The sequence below is a fragment of the Poromitra crassiceps genome (assembly GCF_964638095.1).
Source record: "Poromitra crassiceps genome assembly, chromosome: 10".
Lineage (NCBI taxonomy): Eukaryota > Metazoa > Chordata > Actinopteri > Beryciformes > Melamphaidae > Poromitra > Poromitra crassiceps.
The window spans coordinates 23,773,795-23,791,967 of record NC_139631.1 but is presented as its reverse complement, the minus strand read 5'-3'; the positions used below and the strand labels follow the sequence as shown (position 1 = coordinate 23,791,967).

The 18,173-nt window shown below is 43.5% G+C and overlaps 3 protein-coding genes across 3 annotated transcripts in view; 2 read left to right on the top strand and 1 right to left on the bottom strand.

Moving 5' to 3' along the window:
• Positions 1–401: 401 nt before the first annotated feature.
• Positions 402–6,245, bottom strand: LOC310784145 (BAG family molecular chaperone regulator 4-like). The gene is made up of 5 exons (XM_083645134.1): positions 6,011–6,245; positions 5,262–5,381; positions 4,757–4,987; positions 4,121–4,393; positions 402–2,415 (listed from the first exon to the last, which is right to left on the bottom strand). The coding sequence occupies exons 1-5, from the start codon at positions 6,098–6,100 to the stop codon at positions 1,945–1,947; spliced, it is 1,185 nt and encodes a 394-aa protein (XP_083501260.1). The 5' UTR covers positions 6,101–6,245; the 3' UTR covers positions 402–1,944.
• A 655-nt stretch (positions 6,246–6,900) lies between these two features.
• LOC310783189 (U6 snRNA-associated Sm-like protein LSm1) lies at positions 6,901–10,965 on the top strand. The gene is made up of 4 exons (XM_083643988.1): positions 6,901–7,039; positions 7,166–7,234; positions 7,598–7,713; positions 9,831–10,965. The coding sequence occupies exons 1-4, from the start codon at positions 6,994–6,996 to the stop codon at positions 9,999–10,001; spliced, it is 402 nt and encodes a 133-aa protein (XP_083500114.1). The 5' UTR covers positions 6,901–6,993; the 3' UTR covers positions 10,002–10,965.
• A 2,185-nt stretch (positions 10,966–13,150) lies between these two features.
• The window catches only part of LOC310783488 (G protein-coupled receptor kinase 5-like), a 42,525-nt gene continuing 37,502 nt past the window's right edge, over positions 13,151–18,173 (top strand). Inside the window, exon 1 of the mRNA XM_083644354.1 lies at positions 13,151–13,491. Within this exon, the coding sequence (XP_083500480.1) occupies positions 13,440–13,491 (52 nt within the window). The 5' untranslated portion in view covers positions 13,151–13,439. The remainder of the gene's footprint in view (positions 13,492–18,173) is intronic.

Sequence of the window (18,173 nt, the reverse complement as noted above, 5' to 3'; positions counted from 1 at the left end):
GACCCACAAATCAAATCCAATCCAGCTCATGTTCCACAAGGCTTCAGGGCGGCCATGCTATGCTTTTGCATTAAAATAGCTGTCTATTTAAAGATCTGAATACTAGCTGACAGGAGATGGGAGCGTGTGTGCAGCCACATGCAGGCATCTCAACTCCACAAACAAAACAAGTCATCCTCTAAGAAATAACATATGCAGATTTCAGTACTATAGCCTCTGATTACATTGAGCAAACAGTTAATCTTAGTTCAATTCCTGTTTTGTTTTTTCTTTCACGATATAGGACTTTGCAGTCCTATGTGGTCAACAAATAGTCATAAAGCATAAAAAAACTCATTTCACCACAGGTTGGAAAAAAATCCCGACATTTAATTATTTCTAAGTCATTTCTCACTCTTGTGGTAATTCGATATTAGTCAGGCAAAGATTCCCATCTTGTGTTGGAAACATGCATTACATCTGAAACATCTACAGGCAAGATCCTGTTCTCGTAATCAAGATTAATTTTTACATAGATTTTATATTACAAATATATATTTGTGAGTTGATGCTGAACTAACTGTACAAGGATGTTGCATCTAAACACAGAAAATTAACAGCACAGGAAAATGAATGACTATGGCATGTTTTTCTTCCATGCAAAGTTTGACATCTTATTTTTATTATTATTTATATAATAAAAATAAAAGCTTCCCCCAAAATAATGGCACTCTCTTTTTCTAAATCAACATAAAGCATTAATTGAAAAAAAAAAATACTTGCTGAGAAGTGTTTTTGGTTCAAACTAGATTTGATATACCGGTAATAAAGATATCTGCATTAAGAAAGAGGTCCCACTCCCACTAATAACCAACTCAAATTCCGTGATAAGCTGCCCTCGTGTATAAAACTTCCTTAACTTTAAATTACATCCTTTCCTTTATCCTTCAGTAAGAGCAATGGATTGAACTCTTTTACCCGCCTAGTAATATACAGTCAAGAGTGCTCAAAAAGGGAGAGAGAAAAATAACACAATTAGTGTAAAAGGTTTTCAAGTAATTCTGAACACTGTCCTTGTGTGTACTAACACCAATTACTACAGTGAAAAACATGGCATTCATATGTAGGTCTGCAGTTGGGAAGCAATTTCCTCCGCATGATGGAGTAACGGGGACAGCGATCTTCAGGGTTTTTTTCACTAATCAGCTACGATCTAGGCCCAAATTTGGACATTGAGGTGTCAAGACTGTATCCAGTTTAACAGTGATTATCTATGATAGTATTACAGTACATGCAGGACTAGGAATACAATTGAAAAGAAAAGCATTGCACCTATTCCTGCAGTGACGTGGTACTAAGCGACTACAGGCTACACTGTGCACTTGGCAGGTAGGTGAGAAGAACAGTGTTTGAAGAACAGGAAGTGACATAATGAACATGATCATGACCGTGCAAATGGGTGGCGGTGTGTAATGACACAGCTAAGGGAATGCATGAGCTGACCTACAAATCCCACAATCCTGAGGGACAGCACAAAGATCATCTTAATCTGTATCACAGGTTAGAGAGACCACTAAGAGTTGCAATGTGACACTAGAATCATCTTCCAGTGGCTGTCCTGCATTATGCTGACATAAGCATAAGCGTACACGATAAGCTGAGCAAGGTGTCAGGTTATGTCGGCAACACAGTTACTTGCTGAGGCTGAAGTCGGATCTCTGATATGTACAACTATCAGTCACAATCACAATCAGAGCATCACTTTCATAGTCTTACACCAGCATGATGCTTTGAAAGTCCTGATTCCATTGATTGCTTTGACTTATTCTTGGACCATTCCATTTACTGGAGGCATTTACACCATGGGACAACTCCAGACCCTCATTGTGTCCGTGGAAGATTTGGAAGAAGAAAAACAAAATCAGCAAGACTCGGTGACCCACAGAACCAACAAATAAGTCTGGTTCAGAAGGCCTTCTTCTCTAGCCGGTCCAGAATAGCCTGGATCCTCTGCACGGCCTCCTTCCGGGCCTGCCTAACGCTCTCCTGTCCCTGGGTCTCCACAGAGTCCAGCTCCAGCAGCTCCTTGGTCAGCAGTTCCTCCAGATACCTGTAACTCTTGTCTGATTTTTTGCCAACAAACTCATCCACGTCTTCCTGGAGCATTAGCACTCTGGCCATGATATACTGGACCTTAGCTAGGCAGGGGTTATCGCTCAGGGGCTGGGGTCCGGCCAGGCCTGGAGCTGGAGCTTGGCCCTGCGCCGGAGCAGAGGGTGGGGGCTCACCCTGCGAAGGGTTAGGCTCTGTCAGCCCAGCTCTCCCTGTTCTGTTGTACATTTGGGGAGGTGAACTGAACTCTGCGGGTTTGGGCGATGGGGCTGGCCTGGGTTTAGGTCCCACCTGTGGGGCACGCTGGTGCTGTTGGTCCTGGATCTGGATTGACAAAGACAAAAAAAAAACATAAATGTTGAGTGTGATAAAGGTGATACATTTTATGCTGCTCAGTCAGCACAAGCTACAGATTTCCAATCATAATGCAAGCCTGACTATTACATGTAGTTTTCAGGGTTACCAGGTGCTCTTTAGGCACAGCACCCAAGCTATTTTGGGCACCACCTAAGCCAAATTTATGTCAAATCAATGTTGGTCCCAGGTGGACTAGTTTAGCAAGTTCTGTCTTCTGTGTTTGTTTATTATCTGGTCTGGCTTTTCCAAATGTTTGTACACAGTTATGGTAATAATAATAGTCCAAAATTTGGTGAAATTGCATATTTTTTATTGAACAAAGTAACATTTTCTAACTTCTGAACCCCCCCCCCCCTCCGCCCATCGACACAGCACTTAAGGCCTCCAAAAGATCTGATAGCAATGTGTACATTTTTGTGTGCAGCCAGACTTGATGAGTCACTTGATGCATTCTGGTGTTATCAGTATTGAAAAGTCACATTGAAACAACTACAATGTAACTACTGTATGTAACTGTAGCCTATGAGAAGCCTACTGTATGTAACTGTAGCCTATGAGAAGCCTACTGTTTGTAACTGTAGCCTATGAGTGCGTTCGGAAATCCAATCTGACGCTCTGCACGAAAATGAGTGCGGCTGTTCAAAGAGGCAGAGCGTGCTCTTTCTGTGTGAATTAACAAACGGGTCATTAGTTTTAGAAACACATGCTACTGGCTAGCAGTTAGCCAACTGCTACACATACAAACAGCTCACTCTCATCTGCTCTCAGCTCCTCTGCTCCGTTCTCTTCTCTTCCCCGGTGTTTTTTAACCATTTTAGCAGTTCATCATCTCTTGCCACTCTGACGCTCCATCTCCTCAGACGGAGTGCCGAGAGTGCACTCTGCCACTCCGAGAGTGTAGCGCTCTGAATAACCGAACGCTGTATTCCAACAGCACTCCCAATTTACGAACGGTCCAGTTTGTGCCAGAGTGTGTTCTGGGCGCTCGGAGTGCTATTTCCAAACGCACCCTATATAAACATGCCAACACCAGGCTCTATAGTTTTGCACTTTATTTTATAAGGGTACAAAAGTACCGTAATTTCCGCACTATAAGCCGCACCAGAGTATAAGCCGCAGCAGCAAAATTGCCTGTTTGTTACATATATAAGCCGCACCGGACTATAAGCCGCAGGTGTTTTAATGTTTTTTATTTTTTATTTTATTGTGTTTTAATGTTTAATTACCATATGTAAGGGTTCGTGCACAGAGGGGATTGTCGGGAAAGAGATGGCTGTTTGAGGAAGCTCCCATTTATTAACATTTCAACAAAACAACATAACACAACACCACCTGTGTTTTTTTTTACAGTGCACACAGTGTCCGCGGTGTGGTGAAAAGAGGGCAAGAGAGGAAATTAAAACAGAAGTGGATTTATAGTTAGAAAGAGTGCTAAAGAAGAGAGAATTCCGTTTTTTATTTTTGCTGAAAAAATCCATAGATAAGCCGCACCGTTATATAAGCCGCAGGGGCCAAAAAACGGGGAAAAAGGCGCGGCTTATAGTCCGAAATTTACGGTATGTTTTTATTTCAACAGTCTTCTATGTGCCTTTTTCACATTTAATTTACTTAATCGAGATTCCACATTCACACAAATAATTGGAGCACTTCAGTGGCATTGGCAGATTCATACCTTAGGTTGGTAGGGTGGTGGTGCGCCAGTTCCAGTTCCTGGCCATGCTGGAGGATGCTGGGGACGGACAGGATTTCCATAGTGGTTCTGTGGCAGCTGCTGCTGGCCTGGCTGCCATTGCTGCTGCGAGGGCACATACCCACCAGAGTGTGCCCAAGCCTCAGCCTGGGGTCTGTGGTGGAGAGACTGGCCAGTGGGGTATGGGGGGTTTGGAGGCATTGCATGACCACCTTCACTGTAGTGAGGATATGATCCAGGAGGATATCCAGGTCCCTGTGAGCAGAGCAAGGAGAACAGTATGTAGCATTTCCAGAAGAATTTGTCTAAGTTTTGGGGGGTTGGGGTCATTTGGGTTCTGAGACCACGGTTTGTTATGTAAAAATTACAAATAAGATTTTTCTAGTTGTGTGTGTGCACATGTACAGTATGGTGGAGGGGTGCATAGCTAAATTAATGTAAATGAAACTCAATTATCCCAAATAAATACATAAAATAACCCAATTTATACTACTATTCACAAGTATCACTCCTTATAGTGCAGCACAACCAGAGACAACCAATTGTACCATTACATCCACCAACCACGCTTTCCTATGTGTGGCCACACACACACAGCATGTGTTTGAAAGAACTTACCCCTTGACAGTGTGGACCGGGATAGTGAAGATGTTGGGGTTGAGAGTGCGGCTGTGCAGAGCCACCAGTGGTCTGCTCTGCTGGACAAGCCTGGCTGGGATAAGGACCTGGGGCCGGTCTCTGAGGGTCAGCACAGTAGAAAGGGTTGGACGGATGGAAAGTACTTGTTGAATACTGACCCTGCCCTGGGCTGTAGACACCATGGCCATTGGAATATGCTCCAGGCATTGCCTAAATGGGAAGGCACAAAAGAGTGGGATGAGTGATTAGAAATGTGCTTGTGCTTGTGCTTGTGCTTGTGTGTGTGTGTGTGTGTGTGTGTGTGTGTGTGTGTGTGTGTGTGTGTGTGTGTGTGTGTGTGTATAAGATTGCATGAGAGAGACCATTTTTTGTTTCCAACACAGAAGCGGTCAGCTAACGGAAGGGTGAATGCACTTAAGATAAGGATTGGATGTCTTTATATAGCCTTAGATTTAGAGGGCAAATGCGTGACATAAGGCTGTACCTGTGGGTTGTACTGTGGCTGCACGTCTGACCCTGAGGGATAGGTACTTGCATAGTGTCCTGTGGAATGAGACTGGGGATACCAGTAGTTTGAGGGGTAGCCGGGATACTGGGAAGCATCCTGTGAGCACATAACATATGGGAGAGATGGGAGAGTTAATTATTTTATTACATATCACTCAAGTCTCGATGACATATACAGTACAATGGATATAGACAAATTGCAGGCAACTTGTTAATTTGTAAGCCAGTTGTCCATAACACACAAAACTCCAAAGCCAATCCTCTCAACGTCACAATCTGTCCCAGGGGAAAAAATGAATTCATTTTGATGGTCAGTCGTAACGTTGAACCAGCTCTGCCATCATATGATGACGTATATATGAAGCTGGCAAATGTTAACTAGGAAGCGGAAATAGGTCGTGTTGAACATTTGAAGAGAGAAAAAAGATTTTGTTCCACAAATCAAAGTGTACTTTGCCATAGCACAATTAGCAATGTTGTCACGTTAGGATAAACGTGGCTTGAGTACGAACTCTTAACAACAGTTAAGCTAGCTGGTTCCTGGTTAACTATTACATAATGCCAGCTAGCTCAGTACGTTGCGTTAGCAGTATAGCTAGCACGGTGCTGGCTAGCTGGGCAACAATGTTTTGCTGAACACACTCAGGCAATCTTTTCGAAATAAAACAAACGTAAAGACAGCAAACAAACACAAGAATCCATCTTATACTGGATTCAGCCACTCACCATGGTGTTCCAGTTCACCGTATTATTTTCCGAGTTGTAATCCGAGGGCCAGCCAGATTTGGGATTTGACTGCATTTGATGATGATGCATCAACTAGGCGCGTTCCCTGGCAACAGTCTTGTCATTTGCAATAACAGAAAACTAACCTTAAACAAAAACTACTTATCAGACAAGTCAAATGCTCCAAGCTGCTGCTCCCAAAAGAGAATGTTGCCGTTATTCTACAGTACTAGCGATGGTGATTGGGATCAGGTAATTATTGAATGACATATCGTGCCCTGTCTCTTTAACGGGGAGTAACGAGGAGGTAATGGTAAAGAGCTCTCACTCTGCCACTATTTTCTAGTACGAGAAGGGTGGCGGACCCGGACTCCCTGCTGAGCCTGATTAGCATTCCATCCACTGACTCTACACAGGGCATTTCTCAACTTTGCCAACTAGCTTGATAACAAATAATTTGCTAACTGTTAACAAGGCTAACCTCCCCCTTGGGCTCTCGTGTTGGACACCACAGTGACGCTCAAATCTTCTCAAAAGAGGACATGCTGCTGTTTTCTTTTTATCGAGCCACAACTTCATCTTGTGTTAATATTCAATCTTTGGTGGACCCTCCTTTTTCATGTGCGTCATCATTGGAAGATCTGTTTCTTTAGCCAATAGGAGAAACCCTATAGAAAATGTTATTTTTTCCACTATAACCTACATATAATATCCAGTCTAAAACTAAATGACTACCTTCGACGTTATATCGTTATATGTATCAAATACATTATATCGGGGGAGCGCTGGCTCTAAATAGATGATTAGCTAATTGCGATTTCCACCAGCCGGCGCTCAAAGGGTTAAAGGTCCACAGGAAGTTGTCCCCTATGTGTATAAATTCACTTCCTGTGCTCTTCTGGAAAGAAACATGTTTTGAAACATTCATGGCTTGACGTTAAAAAATATAGATATACGAAGCAAACAAACTCACCAAGCCCAAGATGAACTACGTGCCAGGGACAGCAAGCCTGATTGACGACATCGACAGTAAGTAGGAGTTTTCCTGAACACTCGTTAACAAGTTGCAACATTGTATCTGATGCATACTGTTGGATTGGCTATTGCTGTAGTTTTCTTTTGTTGAACATGGTTTGTGTTGTTTGCACCCTGCAGAGAAGCACCTGGTCCTGCTCCGGGATGGCAGAACACTGATCGGTTACCTCAGAAGCATTGATCAGTTTGGTATACCTCATTGCATTATCTTCTCCTTAGCTAGGCTATTAGATTATCTTTCACTTAACTATGCTATTATCTTCCACTTAACCAGGGTATTATATTATCTTCAGCTTAACTAGAGCCTGCAAAGTACATCCCAAAGTGTTTTCTGATCATTTATTATTAGCTTATTTCTTATTAAAAGCGTATTTCAAATGCTCACAAATATATATTTGTTTCAAATGCATATATATTTGTGAGCATTTGAAATATGCTTTTAGAAAAAATCTCTGGCTTATATATATCCTATATAAGCCAGAGATTTTTTCTTTTTTTTCTGTCTTTATTTATCTAAATGTTTACATTGTTTCTTCATCTCTTCTCTCCTAGCCAATTTAGTTTTTCATCAGACAGTTGAGCGCATCCATGTGGGAAAGAAATTTGGTGACATCCCCAGAGGAATATTCATTGTGAGAGGAGAGAATGTTGTTCTGCTTGGAGAGATAGTAAGTGGAGATAGTCCTCCTTATTTATTTTGTGTGTGTGTGTGTGTGTGTGTGTGTGTGTGTGTGTGTGTGTGTGTGTGTGTGTGTGTGTGTGTGTGTGTGTGTGTGTGTGTGCGTGCGCGCGCGTGTGTGTACGAGTGTGTGCAATGCATTGTATAGTATATGTGGCATACTTGATTCATCCAATGCATGAAATGCACAGTAATGTATCCTGGTGGCACAGACTTCTGGTCCCACCCATAACCAAATGACCAAGGCAGCATAATGTATATGATATAGGTTGAATGTAGCAGGGTTCATAGAAGGTCCTGGAAGTGCTTTGATTTTGAGTGGGGGAATCAAGTACTGGAATACCTTGGAAATAGCAATTTTTTTGTGCTTGAAAGTCCTTGAAATTCAAATGAACCACATAACACATAACATGTCTTATATTTTGACCAGTTTTGTTCATCGAGTGATTATAAGTAAATTGCTCAGAATCAGAACTCACTGTTTTTCCCCTTTTTTCCTGTTCTTCCCTGATGCGTTATTCCCCAATGTTGCATGATTGATTCTTTATTGCAGACTCAGGGGAATCCATATCACAGTACAGAACAACAACACAATAGATAAAAAGAATAATAATATAGAAAGAAATATACAATAAAAAGAGTTCCACCATATTCAGTTTCGAACATACAGACAAGTTCGCCAATGGTTCCACAGTCTGGAGGAGAACCTGACAGAACTACGTATCGTGTTAGTGATGACATTAATGATGATATTTACTGACTCAGATACCCTACACATGAATTTATACATAATATTAGTATGCAGTAATGGTGTTTCAACTCTGATGTATGTTACACTATGGTGAGCAGCACACCTGTAGCTGCTGTGGAATTTGTCATAAGCTTTGGTTATAATAACATCACACAAGACCCAAGCAACAACAATCGCTAAATGCAGAGGTTGACTGAGTGTGCATAGTGTCATCCATTATAGTGTAGGGTTGGATAGTGTTTGGATTTCAATGATTCTAATTCCAATTCTACTTATCGATTCCAGTTCTTAAGGATTCTCAATTCTGATTCTTTGAGGGGTGGGGTTAAAACAGGCTTACACACACACACACACACACACACACACACACTACACAAGTCATATTATTCAGTCATCTTCATATTATTGTTTATTATGAACTTTTGTAAACATCAACAGTTTATAATTTATTGTACACAATTTATAATCAACACTTTATGTAGCGGTCCATGTCCACCATTTAATATGTTTGGGTGGGAACTCTGATTTCAAATATATGTTCTCCCAAACCTTTTTTTCCCCACTCACATAATGGCAGTTTTAACACAAAAACACATCAACATACATCCAGTGCACTAGAACAGACCAATATCTTTTGCTTGTGGTGCTACTGAGAATAGAGATTTGTACAATTTCAATGGATAGGGTCTGAGTAATGAAATTAGCATGTACAGTTATTATGTCTGCATAAACGACAAAACATGTTTAGAAGATTCTGGTGCGACAGAGGCTCAATGGGGATTAATGTTGAAGTTACTTATAGATTTTTTTTTTATCTACCCGAGTGTAACTTGTGCCCTCTGTACACTACACTACACATGCTTTAAGGCAGTGATTTGTCACAATGGATCATTTGAGTAATACAGACTGTGTACATCCAGAAAAGGTTACGTCATCATGGCCCTGTTTTCAACCAGTTTCCATAGTAGTGACTGATGGATGGAAGGTCTCTAGACTAGTTTGAAACGTGTGTGTGGGTGTGTGCGCACGTGCGGGCGCCTTGCCATGTGCTTTATACGTGACTCATTACACCATTGCAGTGCAACAAATAATGTTAAATACAGTCAGAGGAGCAGCCATAAAAGTGGTACCCACAAAGATCAGTTTGCTGTTCTAAAATTTGATGCACCGGAGTATATATATATATATATATATATATATATATATATATATGTGTGTGTGTGTATATGTATGTATGTATATATATATATATATATATATATATATATATATATATATACATACACACACACGGTTGTATAAAGTGTGTTACAAGCGTGTGAAACATGAATGTCTGTGTCTGTCTCTGTGTGTAGGATGTGGATAAGCCATGCGACACAGTCTTGCAGCAGGTCTCGATAGAGGAGATTCTGGAGGAGCAGCGATTGCAGCAGCAAGCCAAGCAGGAGACAGAGAAAGTGAAGATGCAGGTCCTGAAGGACAGAGGTCTTTCCGTCCCCAAAGCAGATAACCTAGACGAATACTAATGCTGCCCTGACTCCATCACCCTCCTTCTGATTTAGTATTGGACTCTTTGGTTTTATGTTGAATTTGACATGTGTTTGTTTGTGAGAGGGGTTGGCAGTGTGTTGCTTGTAGGCAGCATCTTGCTAGGCCTATAGTATACTGTATTAATTCATTTGAAATGGGCGGGGTGGGATGGACAAAAAAAATCAAAGTACCCATTCTTTTCTGTAATTGCTGCTCAGTCTTGTAGATCATGGTGGCAAACCTAAAGTGTTTGTCTAAGATATTTGTTGGCAAAAAAATATGATTTTCTTACCTCAGCACTTACTATTTTGTCACTCTGTCATGGTGCATCTTTTTATTTGGAGATGATGTACTGATAAAAAACTGTAATGGTTATGTTCCATTAAAGGGAGGCATTGCCTATTTTCAACCCGCTTTGTAGCATTAATATCAGTAATTATGCAGATGGAACCTTACCTTGTCTTCATATTTTCCTGCACCGAGAGCTCCGCAGTTTATTCCAGCACTTCCGGGTCCAGAATGATGCAAAACGAATCATTCTGTACAGGAAGTGATCAGATGTTGCTCGAGGGCGGCTTCGAAGTAGTCTCTACTCGAAGTCTACTTCATCCGTGATGCTACTAGACTGGCAGGATGTTCCTGTCGCTATAGCTTGCATATCTGGACCTAAAGGCCTTTCCATATCATTTGTGGCATCTTCACAATTATGACTGGACTTGCTGGATTGCGTGGATTACTCGATGCAGAAAACATATACACAAGGTAAGCACTGTCCATCTGCTTTTTATTACAGAGATGATAATGATACAAAGTGGGCTGAAAATCACCAAAGCTTTCCTCAAAGTGTTTTTGTTTTTATGGCATTAGGCTTCTATTGGAAAACGGCCTACTTGTTTCCTCACAGTGCCATTGCCATTGCTTGTAATGCTGCATTTTAATGTACTCATGGCGTGTGGTGAAATTAGGATGCAGCACAACAAAGTAAAATGCAAAATGTGACAGTTGCAGGTGTGATTTTTCAGCAAAGTGGTGACTAATAATTCGTGAAACCCCAAGTGGCTGTCTGATACTGTGTGTCTAAGCCCTAAATATTTGCTTTAATTGTGTAAAATCTCCGAGGGCCTATAGACCAACCAGTGCAGTGCCTGTATAGTCCCAGACGATGGCGCCAGATTTCCAATAGAAAACGTGTAGAATGCGTGCAGTGCACGCTGCAATGTGACATCAAACGAGAGAAACGTGCATGCATCTGTGATTAATTGAGGAAGTGAGTTTAGTCGTCAGTGCCGCAGACGGTGCATGATGTCAGGTTAAAAATGATCCGAGCGCGACCGCAGAAAAAACGATCGTATCTGCCATGATCGGTCAATAACAACCTCGTTATCAGCAGGCAGACATGACCGCTTGTATCCGCCCTTATACTGGGGGAGTGGATGGGTAAGGCGGGGGAGGGTAGTGGTGTGAACTGTGAGCTCTCACAGTAAACATACGAATTATAACCGTTATCATGCAACCAGTTTCAGTTTTCACTTTCAGTGGCATACCCTCCTGCTAAGATGCGGTTTACACTGGAGAGATTGTGCAGCAGCGACAAGCAAAGCAAAAAACCTTTCTCACCGAGGGAGACTAGTGTTAAGCTAGACAAGGTTTATATAAAAATTCCAGTCACATTTTTCAAAATAAAGGTAATTGCCTTCGGGAACACTTGTGCCACTTGTATTGGTTAAACCGGTGTCTGAGTGCATAGACACTACACCTAGCCTAGGTAGCTACATGATCTAATAATCGACAATAAAATGTGTGACTGACGGGATACAAAACAAAGATGTTGCATGTCAGAATACAAGAAAAGTTCTAAGTTTCGGTGGGAAAAGCCATAAATGTTAACATTTGTGTTGATGGGAAGGCTCCAATAGCCGTGGCCGGAGGCATTATTTTTTCAGGTTGTCTGTCGGTCCATTCCATCCTCATTAACACGATATCTCACAAACACCTTGAGGGAAGTTCTTCAAATTTGGCTCAAACGTCCACTTGGACTGAAAGATGAAGTGATTTGATATTAGTGGTCAAACTTCAAGGTCAGTGTGACCTCACAACTGTCCGTTCCATGCTCGTTAATGAGATATCTCAGGAATACCTTGAGGGAATTTCTTCAATTTTGTCTCGGACTCAAGTATGAACTGATTCGATTTTGGTGGTCAAAGTTCAAGGTCACTGAGTTGATGTCCCATTCCATGCTCGTTAATGTGATAGCTCAGGAACGCCTTGAGAGAATTCCTTCAAATTTGGCACAAACATCCACTTGGACTCAAGGATAAACTGATTCGATTTTGGTGGTCAAAGTTCAAGGTCAGTGTGACCTCGCATCCATCCTTTCCATATTTGTGAATGCAATCTCAGCAATGCTTTGAGGAAATGTCCTTAAATTTGGCACAAATATCCACTTGGACTTGATAATTAATTGATTAGATTAGATTAGATCTTGAGGGTAGTTTCTGTACTCTGGAGTGGGTGGAATCCAGACTGGAGGGGTTCTAATATTATAAGTTGTTGGAGTGCAGATGGGTTTGGAGTTGAGTGCAATGAGGCATTCCAGGGTTTTTGAGAGGAAGAGGAGATTGGAGATAGTGCACATTGAGATTTCCATTTTTCAAGTGGGCCCTGCTCACACACACACACATTTATTATACCTGGAAGCTGACCAGTACCAGATTGGACCAATACAGACCAGTCTGATCTGTTGGCCAATAAGCAGCTTCACTGGAGCGTTGGGATTAAGGGCCTTGCTCAAGTGGTGGTAATGAGGGAGGGAGGGGTAAGCACTTCTTATTTATTCGTTTATTGTTGTTGTTGTTGTTGTTGTTGTTACTACTACTACGTTTTACGCTTTTATTTTCCTGACAAAATCGTATAACCCCCGGCCTCGCTCTGTCTATCTTCGTCTGGCTTGACGCAGCTCTCAGACAGGCCCAGCCCATTTTGATTACGCACCAAGAGGGGAGGGGGGGCCGCACCGATGTCCTCTCTGTTGCACTCAGCCAACCCCTGCTGTTGTAATGTAAAGCTGGTAGTAGACTAGTGTTTCGCTATTAGAAATGCGTTAAAAGACTTCGTTTGGCTACATTGGTGCCTCTAAACTGATATTTTCTGCTTCGGAGACATTCCGCATCAAATTACGCATGGAACGGGTTTGGGGGGATTGGAGTAGAAATGCAGCGCCGCACTTCCAGCCCACAACAAGAACCATGCCCAGCTTACATTTCAAGCAAATCTATGATATCCTGTTTTATCCCCTACGACTCTGATATGAGTGAAATTTGCTCGGATACAGACGAGGACTAAGCATAATATATTCACAGCCTGCGCTCTGAAGGACGCTGTTTCCACTGCAGACGTTTGTGTGCCGAAAAGCTCTTCATTTAGGATTTTTTTTGATGGAGCTGGAGAACATAGTAGCCAACACTGTACTGCTAAAAGCGAGAGAGGGTAAGTTTTCACATAAAGCACCTCTATGCAAATAGAAACTAGGCTTGGCTGTTTCACATTTTGCGCACAGTATGCAACAAAAGGTGGTAATAATGGCACAGGATGACGGCAGAGCCTCCTGCAGACTGTATGGCCCATTACAGCGTACAGCAGGTAAATTACAGATGCAACATTTAAGAAAGGCCCACACGTAGCCGTATGCAATGTTACAGGTAATATGTCTCATCGGACAACAATTATGTCTTCTTCTGCTGACTTTTTGTTTATCACATTTAACATTAACCCAGGCTCAGTGATATATTTTTCCTGCTATCGAAATTGACAGATCCTATGTGTTTTTAACCCAAATATAAGGAGGGGGGGGGGGGGGGGGGTTCAGCCTCCCACATCCGCTTTCGCTGTCTGTGCAGATGAATGCGCCCTTTCGCAACATTCTACATGCTGAGGCACATACTGAGGGAGGAGATGGCTTCTATCTACAGAGGCTATGAGCTATACGAGCTGGGTTGGCATTTGAACGGTGATCTGATGACGTGACTGATGTTGAAATCTCAGGTTGTCAGTGCAGAGATGTGTGAGACGTGCAGATGATGTTGGAGCCAGAAAGAGGATCACTGCATGATGATGATGATGATGATGTTTGGCTCCAGGCCTTCCTCCTGCCCTCAGCACGACCCTGGCTTCTGCACAGGGGGGCAAGCATGCACGTCACGACACTGTTAGATTTTAGGCTGCGCTTGATCTTTTAATGAATGTGCTGCTGTAAGGGTTACCATTCAATTGTATTGCAGGTTGTATACGGATCCTGAGTGGTTTGACTGCAGTCAAAAATGAAAACATCTCTTAATAACTGTCATGTAACTACTGTTTAAAGCAGGGGGCAATTTCATGGTCACAGGCCGTGGCAAAACAAAGACATTAGGCGCAGAGACCGCTAGTTTGTAAGATTTTGTCCCAGGAATCTCCACAAGGGAAGATTTTTATTGTTAGTATTGATTAATAGCCTGTAACTGTAAACCCTGTATGTGCGAAGGTAACCTATGATTAGAATAGGCTAGTCACTCTTAGGAAATATATAGGGGATTAAATTGCAGTGCAATTTAATTATTTTTCAGTAGGGCCGGGACGATATATCGAAATTCAACATAATACAAAAATGTGACGATGTGTATTGTGGGGCAGAGAAAAAAATGTGGCTCCATTTTATTCTGCTGTAGTAATCACAAATGAGATGCTTGCCCATCACAATTTCACAAGCTCTCTTGTAACTGAATGACCCAAGTCCTCGTGAGTCCCGAGTGGTGGCGCGTAGCTTGGTTAAACTCACTCCCCAGTTTAAAGGCCCGTTTGCCAGCTCCGCCAAGGCAGCTTAGTTCTCTTGGGATAAGTGGTTCGCGCATGCGCTTTGGAAGCGGGAGGTCAGCGGATCGAATCCCGCTCCACCCCTGGGCAAACTCTTAACATGGGTTGCTGCCAGTGTTGTCAGCACAATGCAGGTAACATTGGTGCCATGACCCGGATGCCCAGTGGGTGTGGAGTGAGTTTAGGGGGGTGAGTGTAACCGAATGACTGTGAGTCCTCGAGTCGAGAGTCCCGAGTGGTAGCGAGTAGGTTGGTTAAACTCACTCCCCAAAGGCTCGTTAACCACTTCCGCCTCTCTTGGCATAGTGGTTAGGTTAGCGTGTGCGCTTTGGAAGCGGGAGGTCGACGGATCAAATCCTGCTCCACCACTGGGCAAGCCCTTAACATGGGTTGCTGCCAGTGCTGTCAACACAACGCAGGTTACACCCTATCCAAATTGTATCATCTGGACTTTGACATGTTTTAATGAATGTTTACATTCTAGCAAGCCAGTGCCATCGCTAGAAAGATTTGTGACTCAGAAATAGACAAAATTCTACAGTCAGACTTTGTTGTCACCAAACCTTTATTTATTACATCGTATCGTGGTTGTATCAGATCGTATCGGGAGATGAGCATGTCGTCCCATCCCTCTTCCTCATTTTACATTTACTTTTATGGAAGCACAGGTTTAATACAGGAATGCTCTGGCGTCACACTCCTCTGGGAGCCTCTCCTCCAGTTCTTCAGAATAAGACGCGGTGAATGAGAAGGCTGTGTTCCCATGACACTGATATACACAACTTGCACGTGGTGTAATGTGGCCACAGTCTCTGTGGAATCGCAGTGACGCAGGAGAAGACGGTGAGCCTCTGGCATCACCACAGTTATCTCACAGCGATGACATACTTTAGGCACAGAGGCAGTCTCCACATAGGCAGTCTGCACAGAGGTGGTCTGCACAGAGGCAGTCTGCACAGAGGTGGTCTGCACAGAGGTGGTCTGCATAGAGGCGGTCTGCACAGAGGTGGTCTGCATAGAGGCAGTCTGCACAGACGCAGTCTGCATAGAGGCAGTCTCCACATAGGCGGTCTGCACAGTGGCAGTCTGCACAGAGGTGGTCTGCATAGAGGCAGTCTGCACAGAGGTGGTCTGCATAGAGGCAGTCTGCACAGAGGCAGTCTGCACAGAGGTGGTCTGCATAGAGGCAGTCTGCACAGAGGTGGTCTACATAGAGGCAGTCTGCCCAGAGGTAGTCTGCATAGAGGCAGTCTGCATAGAAGCAGTCTGCACATGGCGGTCTGCATAGAGGCAGTCTGCATAGAGGCAGTCTGCACAGAGGCAGTCTGCATAGAGGCAGTTTGCATTGCATAGAGGCAGTCTGTACAGATGCAGTCTGCATAGAGGCAGTCTGAACAGAGGCAGTCTGCACAGAGGCAGTCTGCACAGAGGCAGTCTGCATAGAGGCAATCTGAACAGAGGCAGTCTGCACAGAGGCAGTCTGCACAGAGGCAGTCTGCATAGAGGCAATCTGAACAGAGGCAGTCTGCATAGAGGCAGTCTGCATATAGGCAGTCTGCACAGAGGCAGTCTGCACAGAGGCAGTCTGCATAGAGGCAATCTGAACAGATGCAGTCTGCATAGAGGCAGTCTGCATAGAGGCAGTCTCCACAGAGGCAGTCTACACAGAGGCAGTCTGCACAGAGGCAGTCTGCATAGAGGCAGTCTCCACAGATGCAGTCTACACAGAGGCAGTCTGCATAGAGGCAGTCTCCACAGAGGCAGTCTGCATAGAGGCAGTTTGCACAGAGGCAGTCTGCACAGAGGGCAATCAGAGTTTGATGGGAATTAAAATGGAATAGTAAAGCAGTGCAGTAAACCCAGGAGCTGACTTGCTTAACAGGGAGGATGTGCTAGTCTAGTCTGCAGCTGAGACTTGGTGCTTTATGAAGCTAGAATAGGGCCGGGCGAATTAAGCGTCATGAATTAATAAGAGCAGTTAATGACCCTTGTCAGATTTTGCTTGTCCCATCTGCTCCAGTGGTGCTCCTCCAGTCTCTGTCCTGACTCTGTGGGGGGGGGGGGGGGCTGAGGCCTTTACATTTTAACATCAAGAGATGAGGTGTGTCTTTGAGCGAGCAGCTGAAACACGGCTCTCAAGCCTGATCAGTGGATTTGACCCTGTAAAAAATGAAGTCGTGTGAGAATGGACTGTTGGAGTTGCAGAATTTGTTGGATTGTACTGTACAAGGTGACGTGTGTCACAGATTGTTATGAGAGCTCGTTTGTTGTCTCCCGCAAACCGTTTGAATCGTTGGAGGTCTCTGATCCCTGTGTTAGTTCAAGAGTGTGTTTCTGCAAATTCTCCCATCGCTCAGCCTGCATGCATGCCAGCATACAGTCTACGCCGCGGCTCACTCGGGGTCACATAGCAGTGACGGGGGAGAGAATGTGAATGGGAGCGAAGAAAGAGTGTTTATTCCTGTTTGTTTATATGAGAGCGTCTTGAGCCAGAGCTGAACTGAGAGGCATGCATCCCCCGTCCAAACGCTCCCAGTACACACTCACAACAGGAAGGGCCAGTTTACACTGTAGCCTGTGCCTGTTTACGCCGGCGTCCTCACACTTCCCAAATCAGTAAAACAGCGCGAGCGCAGAAATAAAACAGCTATTTGATATCCCCCCGGCCAGAGTCCCAAACAGGCCAGGGCCTTGTGCCAGCCATTGGAAAATGCATCATTCATTCTCTCCTTCCTTTCGTCAATGACGGATCTGATAATATTGTTTTGTAACAGCCCACATTCTGCCATCTGTAGGGGGGGGGGGGGGTCATTACAGCATACTATAGCGATATTCTGTGTGGCAATATATCATATCACATTTTATTATCTAAATTGTCAAGTGCATTTACATTTATGACAGTGTTGGTCAGTCTGTCTGCTTGACAATCCCATTTTGCCGCAATAAAAATGATTGAAGTGAGATGAACAGACTGGAACCGTTAGCTTATTAGATCAAACAGATGTTGACAAAGATTTTCCTTTGGGAACACAATTTGCAGCTGAAAAAAGCGAATAAATCGTAATATATCGCAATATATCGCAATATTTTTTTAAATCACAGAATAATATTGTATCGTGACTTCAGTATCGTCGTGATCATATTTGTATCGTGTGGACTCCATCGTGATTCCACCCCTATAGCCATCTGCCATCGTCATTGATCACGCCAAGGGAAGGTAGACGTGGGAAAGCGCTCCTTGCGGATTAAGACCAGCCGATCCGGTTGACTCCCGCCGGCCCCCGGCCTTCCGCAGGAAATCCGAACAATTACGAGCGTAT

Coding starts and splice junctions, on each gene's coding strand:
- LOC310784145 (XM_083645134.1), bottom strand. CDS start 6,100: ATGCATCATCATCAAATGCAGTCAAATCCCAAATCTGGCTGGCCCTCG. Junction 5,382..6,010: donor CGGTGAACTGGAACACCATG/GTGAGTGGCTGA, acceptor ATGTGCTCACAG/GATGCTTCCCAGTATCCCGG. Junction 4,988..5,261: donor AGCCACAGTACAACCCACAG/GTACAGCCTTAT, acceptor CTTCCCATTTAG/GCAATGCCTGGAGCATATTC.
- LOC310783189 (XM_083643988.1), top strand. CDS start 6,994: ATGAACTACGTGCCAGGGACAGCAAGCCTGATTGACGACATCGACA. Junction 7,235..7,597: donor CAGAAGCATTGATCAGTTTG/GTATACCTCATT, acceptor CTTCTCTCCTAG/CCAATTTAGTTTTTCATCAG. Junction 7,714..9,830: donor TTGTTCTGCTTGGAGAGATA/GTAAGTGGAGAT, acceptor CTCTGTGTGTAG/GATGTGGATAAGCCATGCGA.